Source organism: Herpailurus yagouaroundi, unplaced genomic scaffold, assembly GCF_014898765.1.
Source record: "Herpailurus yagouaroundi ecotype Mexico unplaced genomic scaffold, PumYag 205, whole genome shotgun sequence".
Classification (NCBI taxonomy): Eukaryota; Metazoa; Chordata; class Mammalia; order Carnivora; family Felidae; genus Herpailurus; species Herpailurus yagouaroundi.
In genome coordinates this window covers 14,003,714-14,011,511 of record NW_024412436.1, presented here as the reverse complement: position 1 = coordinate 14,011,511, position 7,798 = coordinate 14,003,714, and the positions used below count along the sequence as shown (strand labels likewise).

Here is a 7,798-nt window from a genome sequence, read left to right as displayed (position 1 = left end):
ACTTTGACCCAGGTCAGGTCATGATCTCACAGCTCGTGGGTTCGATCCCCGTGTCAGGCTCTGTGCCGACAGCTCAGAGCCCGGAGCCTCCTTCGGTTCTGTGTCTCCCCCTCTCTCTGCCCCTCCCCTGCTCACACTCTCTCTAAAAGATAAATAAACATTAAAAAAAATTTTTTTAAGTAAATGTCCCCCACCACACCTTTATGTACCTACAACGGTTCTGTTCACTCAGATCCACGGGTCCTTGGACACACACTTCAAGTTCTAACTCAAAAGTGTCTAAGTATAAATACTGAGTGACTGTTCAGTGACAAGTCAGAAGTACTGAGCACCAGGACTTAACGGTGTTACTCTCGCGATCCCTTTCTCAACCCTTAAGTTCTGAGGAGACGTACAGGGCCAAATTCATGTAGTGAAAACAAAAACGGCACCACAGGAAAAGGTCTGCCTTCAGGAAACAAGACTACAGAGCGTCGACATAAAGGAGCCTCTAGAGAGTTCTTTCACACGGCTCACTTCATGCAATGCCATTTTCATGCTGCCAGTGACAGAGGTGACAGGATTACAAGGTGGCCACCGACAGAATGACAGCGACTCTGCGGCATTTGTCAACGGTGCTCTGTAGAGCACTTCACGATGGCACCGGAAGGAGACACAGGTCCTCGGACACACGCGTGTGGCTGTGCAAATTTAATTGGTTGTCACGTTACTTGATGTACTTTTGAGCGGGATTTGTGATCGATACATGAAGGGAAGCAAAAGTCTGAGACAGGACAGGGAGAGGGACACCAGCGGACCGTTTGGGGACGGTGGACGCTGACGGAGGGAAAACCCGGGTCTGGCAAAACAAGAAAGCCAAGGATAGCCCGTACCTCTGATGAACACATTCAAACTGTAAAATGGCACTCAAAAATCAGTGTTTCATGAAGTCAGGTAAAAAGTGCCGCTGCTTAATGAAGGTTTCGAGAAGCTGGCACACTGAGTAAATGGACACCGCAGACCAGACTTCACGGTGTCTAGAATTCAGGGCTTGCTCAGGCCCTGCTCCCTGCAAACCACACGGGGAGGCCGGACTGCGTGGGTGAGCGTCTAGGCCGCAGAACAAAACGGAGTGAAATCAAACTTTCGTCACTCTTGACTGGGAGACGCCAACAGGGCTGAGAGGAGAGGGGACACACAACAGCCATTCTGAACAAAAAGTACGCACGACCACATCTGTGTCTACGTTACTCAGTGTGTTCGACTTAGGGACTCTGAAGGGAACGGTGACGTGCTGTGTAAACTTTACGTGGTGAAGTCCTGGGCGTTTTGCACGGGCTTTCCACATGCAGCAGAACTTACTTCAGAGCCGACAGCCTATTTCACAGTATTATCTGAGCGTCACACACAAGCAACACGTATATACTGCAAGTTTATTTCAATCACACAAACGAAGTTAGCGTGTAGGAAATTTAAATGAAACAGTACGGTAAAAATGGCAGAGAACCGAAAAGGCTAAAGAGGAAGCACACCTAAAGCACGAGAATCCAACATTCGTTAGTGTTTCGTCCTCGGTTCCGACGGACGCTTGACGCTGGCAAAGTGTGGACGAACCGCGACCGGGACAGCCGTTCCGGAGAGACCTCGGCACCGGCGGGAGGTGTGTACATTCAGTTGGTTTGCGATGGACCGTCGGCCGTTGACACAGCGCACAGGACGGATTGGTCACGGGTCAGATCACAGTGTTGAGGAAAGAAGTGCCTTCCTGTAACTAGAAAGAACCCCTGAACTGCACTCAGCTTCAGACAGCCCGTGGACTAGAGCACAAAAACCATCACTTGACGGGGTTCCGAGGAACATCGCTCTGAGAATCCCGCGTGAGTTACTGAAATCTCTAACGATGACAAAACTGTCACGAAGGACAGCGGATGTGTACAGTGATTTCATCAAACGTCTTGTAAAGAACACATTTAGCAATCCGGGATAATGCAAAATGATGGAAAATGGCGTGATTCAACACTGGTTTTCTGTCATTTTACACAGATATCCTGCTAATGTTAGACCAAAAGGCACGAGACAGTTAGTGCGTAAACCGGTTCCTTTTTGAGATCTAGCGTTTTACTGCAGTCTTTTATCTCACTTTGGACCACGTGCACCCAGCATCCTATCCTACTAGAGACCAACAACCAACAAAATCAAGTGATTTCTCACCAGATTTATAGGGGACATAAGCATTTATACCATCGAAGTGTCTGCATAACCGAAAGTACAGTAATAAAGATGAAAATGCCTCCTAGTTCTTCTAGAAAACAGTACTTCAGAAGCCTGCCGCATCTTGAATGCCTTTACTACTGCCTGACCATGACGAGGGACAGGAAACACAACCACAGACCTGAGTGAGGACAGCTCACCCATCACAGATTAATGTCAAACTGCAGTTTCTACACAAACGGGAACTACCGTAAGCAGGAAAAACCTCCCTGTTCACACCGTTTGGAAGGGTAATGGCAAATCTGCAGCCTTTAGAAAACTATGCTATCGACAAGCTCCGTCTTCCCAAATGAGATTACGAAATCTAGAAAGCAGATGAAAATGGATTATTTCTTCAAAACTTTAGTGAAACTTCAGATAATCAAAGATTTCAAAGCAAGTATGGCACGTAACTGAAGCATACATCAAGACGGAGAGCCTGGAGAGTTTCTGATTTCCTAAATTTTCAAAAAAAAAAAAAAAAATCTATCATTGCAACATACAGAATGTCTCCCCTATTTTAATCTTCATGAGTTTCCAGGAGAAGGGTGTGGATTACGAACGCACGCACACACACCCGAGTCGGGGTCAGCAGAGGATCTGATCCCGTCCTCCTACCCCAAGTCTCACTCTGTCACCAGAGAACTACTCAGAGCCCCTCGCCGGTCCCCGCTGCCGCGTGACTGACGCCTGTGACCTCAGTCGCTGCTGACATTGCCACTTCTTATGTTTCCACACAACACAATTCAAGAGCAGCTTTCCTGGTCAGAACATGCACCTGAACACCTGTCCGACTGCAGGACACCTAGGTCATAGTAACTGCCAGATTCAGGGATCGAGTTTTCGAGTCCCACAGTATGATGTGATTCATGTGAAGCTCAGAATCATGTTTCAGACCACTGAAATTACCGAAGCTAAAACACGAACAGCTGAAGACATGATGTAAAAGATTGAGTACTTGGTTCTGCTAACATATTTACCAATTAAAGTCACAAAATATTCCTCATTATTATTCATGCAGGTAATTGAGAAAAAAAGACAATGCAGAAATTAACTTTAAATGAAAACTTATTCCTTCCCTTCCTCCCACCCCCTACACTCTACAAAATGTTTTCCCTGGGACCAGGCCTTGAAAAGGCCACTACATATTAGTGTGACATGCATTACTGTTTGCAATTAAAAAAGCTAATTTTGTGGTGGTTGTAATTACATTATAAAAATGTCCACATGCATAAATCTAAAAAAGGTTGAAAACCTACAGTAAATCTACAATATATTGTTTTACATTTGACCACTGGTGTGTGTTATGTAGGAGTCATAGATTTGGTAAAGCATTTTAACAATTTAGGAAGGCATCTAAATCTTTAAATTCTGGATGAATTTTATGTTGTAATCTACAAAATTGCATGAAGGCTAACTCGAGAGACTTCCTATCATTCTAAAATTCCTCAAGCCAGACAAATCATTTTTAGGACACTTTCTTATAAATATCGCCCTTTGAAAGCACATACAATTCCATTTGTTCCACGTTTTAGGATCTTAACCTCCACAGGGCTGACCTCAATTACGGAATATCACACGTGATAGGAAGACAAACCTGAGAGAAACATTTACAATACAATAGCGTAACTTGCTAAATTCTTCGTCAGCACTCTCTGAAAACAAACTTCTTAAGCCTTTCTCCTCTTTATTTTAGCAATGGGTTGTGGAAAACGTGCGATTTCGTCTTGACATGAAAATATCTCAATGCACGGCGATTCTGCCTGATGGGCTTAGGGTTTTCTGCATAACCGTGAAATGGGAACTCTTATCCGACCCTTCCATCCTGTTGAAAAGGTCAGAAGGAAGCAGCAAACTGGAGGCAAATCGCTGATCGCCAGAGCAACAGCAACTGAAGGCTCACGAGTGCGCCGGCTCTCCTCCTTCCGACCATCTGTATCCACTTTCTTCTCGCGGCTCACAAAACGAAGGGGCTTGTTGTTAACAGCTGTTGTTTGCAGGGGTCTTTTTTCTTCCTCCAGCTACGGTCCTGTTTCTCCTGGGCTTGCTTCTCTACGCAGAATTGGACTTGCTCAGTTCTTGCCTGATCGCTGGGTACGAGAAGGAAACGCGTTGCGAGTAAATTTGACGTGGAGGGAAAGATTCATTCCTAAGAACCCTCAGCGACTGTGTTCAAGCGCCCAGCAAAAAGAGATGGACTGACCTTGCACAGACCTTTGTTTTCTTAATACAAAGATGGTACTAATTCTTATGTGTGTACACACACACACACACACACACACACACACACACAAGCACACACGCACACTCATTCACTCACTCTCTCCCTCCTGCTTACAACACAGAAGGGTGGATGCCACGGGCTCAGAACAAGAGGGCAGCGGGTGGGACTGGAGGACAGGCAGGGACGGGCCAGCTCCCCTGGACTCCACACCTGAGATGTCAGGACTTCTTTACCTGGGTTTTTACGGCTTCCACTGTAAGGAGCGGGCTCTTCCCGCACCCGGACCCACGCGAAGGGCAGGATACTATGCGAAAGTAATTGGTTTATGCCCCCAAGCAATAAAGTGGTTATTTCTTTACGTGCAGATCTTTAAAGACAGGTATCGTCAAACGGTACAGGGGCAGCAAATCTGCTGACATACTCACCATCAATGAGCTCTTCTTTTAGCTTTGTTAATTCTTTTCTCATTTCATCTAAAATGTCCTAAAATATTAGAGAAAAACAGGAATGCAGAAAAAAATTACTCCTCCAGATACTCTTGCTTGCATAAAATTCTGAGAATATATGAAGTTTGATGTATGGTTTTGCTGCCAGACCACTTATGTCTTAGGGTAGCCTCGGCAAATCATGTTTTAACAGTCTTCTCTGATTCCAGCCTAGCGAAACATGAGACACCAGAATGCTTTCTAAAACTAAAAATAATTCTGCTGTCCAGAGAAAGGCAGGATTCATCTGATTTCTAGAAAAGACAACAGCTCTGCTTTGAACCTCGTCTTCTGGGAGCGGTCTCAGAGTTGGTGCAGAACGAAATTTCAAGGAACAGGAAAACTACACCAGACGAGCAGATCCTGGCCAAGCGGTGATCCGGTCCGAAGCACAGGATTCCCCGGGGGCCCCGCCACGGCTGCCAGCTGTGTTTCGAGGACTCCGGGACTCCCCCGGCGGGCCCTCGGGGCTGCCCTACCGGGTGGACACGAGGCTGGAGGGGGCCCTGCTGGACCCGCAGGTCCGAAATGGCAGGCACCAGCCGCGCGCAGCCACCGAGCACCGGAGACGTGGCCAGGCTGGGCTGAGACGCATCGCCCGTGTAAAACGCACCAGAGTTCAAAGATTCGGCGTGAAGAAATAATGTGTGATGACGTGTAATAGCTCCTCAGTAATTTTTAAACACTGATTAATATGGAAATATTATTTAGTTCTATTAGGTCAAGTAAGATATAGTGGAATGAATTTCGCCACTTCACTGACTTCCCGCGGCTGCCACAGATTCTCTGGCATTCACATGACGCCTGTCACACTACGATGCAACAGTGTCGACCTGGGTGCTCCTTCCTCCAGGAAGACCATTCCATCCTCGAATATTTTGCAAAATCTCGATTTCCAAGTTGACTTGGGAATAATAGACACCCCCACCCCCTTAAAAAATGGCCAAGAACGGGGTCATGTGACAACTAAAAGGGTTTTTGACAAGGCGATACAATCTGAAAAGTAACAGCTACCCTCGGGGTGGACTAGTTCCCGGCGTGCGACCTTCTTTAACGTTGCACACTTCAGGTTCAGATTCAGCTGCTCTGCTTAAGGTTCATTTTCGTAAAAGGTTTTTCAGGTTTAAAGTAAGGTCGAAACTATCAGTAACTCCCCCACTTTACAATAAGGAACAAGCACAGCAGTTATCGGAACAGCCTCACTGTGTCCTTATTCCAATCACTAGGAAAATCAGCGCTAAAATCAAACCTCTCCTCTCTTCTCCTCCCCTACAGACAGCCAAGAGTGTACCACGTTCTCAAGCGTGTGCAAGTACTCTACTTTAAACTGTTTTCAAGAAAAGAAAGTCACGTTACATATATGGGAAAATAGGGGCTTGATCATCAATGACCTCAAGCTTCCTTTTCAAACTACCTAACTCAATTTAACTTTTCAAACAGCTCTGCAGTTTATAAAAATTAGGTTTATCCGAAACATTGTTAGCATTTCTCTCCTTAACTCGTATTTGACTTTAATTCCGAACTCCTGCCACCGCAACATTATCCGTCCCTTTTTGAGCCACGAACATCTGCTAGCATTTCAAAAAAGGAGTGACGCCATGGGGAGAACGGGCCTTGAGGAAAGGTCTGGGTTCTGATCCCGACTCGAACTACGGACGGGGCTGCGGGGCTGAGCGGCGTAACTTCTCAGAACCTCCGAAGCACACAGTTGGAGTATACACGCTGTTGGACGGGCCTCCACGAGGACCCCTAGACGGTGCCGCACCGTGAGCCCGGCCAGTGCCCGGCCTGCGCGTCCGCCAGGGGGTCGGTACGAGGCCACCACGGGGCCTGGTGCGGTCCCCGCTGTCAGAGGCCACCGGGTGTGCGGGATGGGAAGGCCAAGGGGACGCTCTCGCTGCGGCTCCTCTGGGCTCAGGTGCTCCGGCTGGCCTTCCCCTTCGAATCTTTTTAACACTACCAATTTTTTAAAAACATATTCCACCTCCTCCAGGAATAAAATCTTGGAAAGTCCACCATCTCCTCACCCGTCACTCCTTCTCCTTTCCTGCTTCCGAGCACGTCCTCGTACAACGTGTGTCCACGTACGACATGCATCCACGTACGATGCACGTCCGCGTACGACGTATGTCCGTGTACGACGCACATTCAGGTACGACATGCGTCTGCGTACGACGTATCCAAAATACGGACATCTTTTTCTTTTTCATAAAGGTGGGCTAACTGTTGGCACGGGTTGGTCACTGTTTTGCCAGCACGGGTGAGGGCTCACGATCCAGTATTAAATGCTCTCAACTGTGACTCCTTCATGGCCGCTGGGTGTTCCCCCACACCGTCCATCTGTATACTTCTACAGTATTTTCTTAGCATAAATTCCTGGGAGTGAAATTTCTGGGTTCAAAGGTAAGATATTTATCTTGTTTTCCCAAACTGCTTTCTAGAAAACAGAGGTACCGGAGAGTGCCCGTCTCCCTCCCATTCTGGACAAGGCCAGGTCTGTTGGGTCCATTTTTGCCAGTGTCCGGTGACAAGTGCAAGCCTATTTCCCTTCGCAATTATACGCCACACACTCACGTTTAAAGTTTATATTGCGCCACTGCTGGAACTTTACATTAATGCCCTGAACCAAAAAAATTAAGGTTTGGAAACAATAATACACTACTAATGCTATTTCATTTGTATAAAAATATCTAAACTCTACATTCTTCTTTTTAACTTTTCTTTACTTGAGAAAGGGAGAGAGGGAGGGAGGGAGAGAGAGAGAGAGAGACATGGAGGGAGGGGAGGGTGGAAGGGAGGGAGAGAGAGGGAGAGAGAGGGAGAGAGAGGGAGAGGGAGAGAGAGGGAGAGGGAGAGAGAG

General features: G+C 46.9%; 1 protein-coding gene across 15 annotated transcripts in view; it reads right to left on the bottom strand.

The window, feature by feature from the left end:
* Positions 1–1,392: 1,392 nt before the first annotated feature.
* ENAH (ENAH actin regulator) overlaps positions 1,393–7,798 on the bottom strand; it is a 70,658-nt gene continuing 64,252 nt past the window's right edge. For all 15 annotated transcript variants that reach the window (XM_040451925.1, XM_040451932.1, XM_040451934.1 and 12 more), the window contains 2 exons: positions 4,879–4,936; positions 1,393–4,319 (listed from right to left, as the gene is read on the bottom strand). In XM_040451925.1, the coding sequence (XP_040307859.1) occupies positions 4,282–4,319; positions 4,879–4,936 (96 nt within the window). In that variant the 3' untranslated portion in view covers positions 1,393–4,281. The remainder of the gene's footprint in view (positions 4,320–4,878; positions 4,937–7,798) is intronic.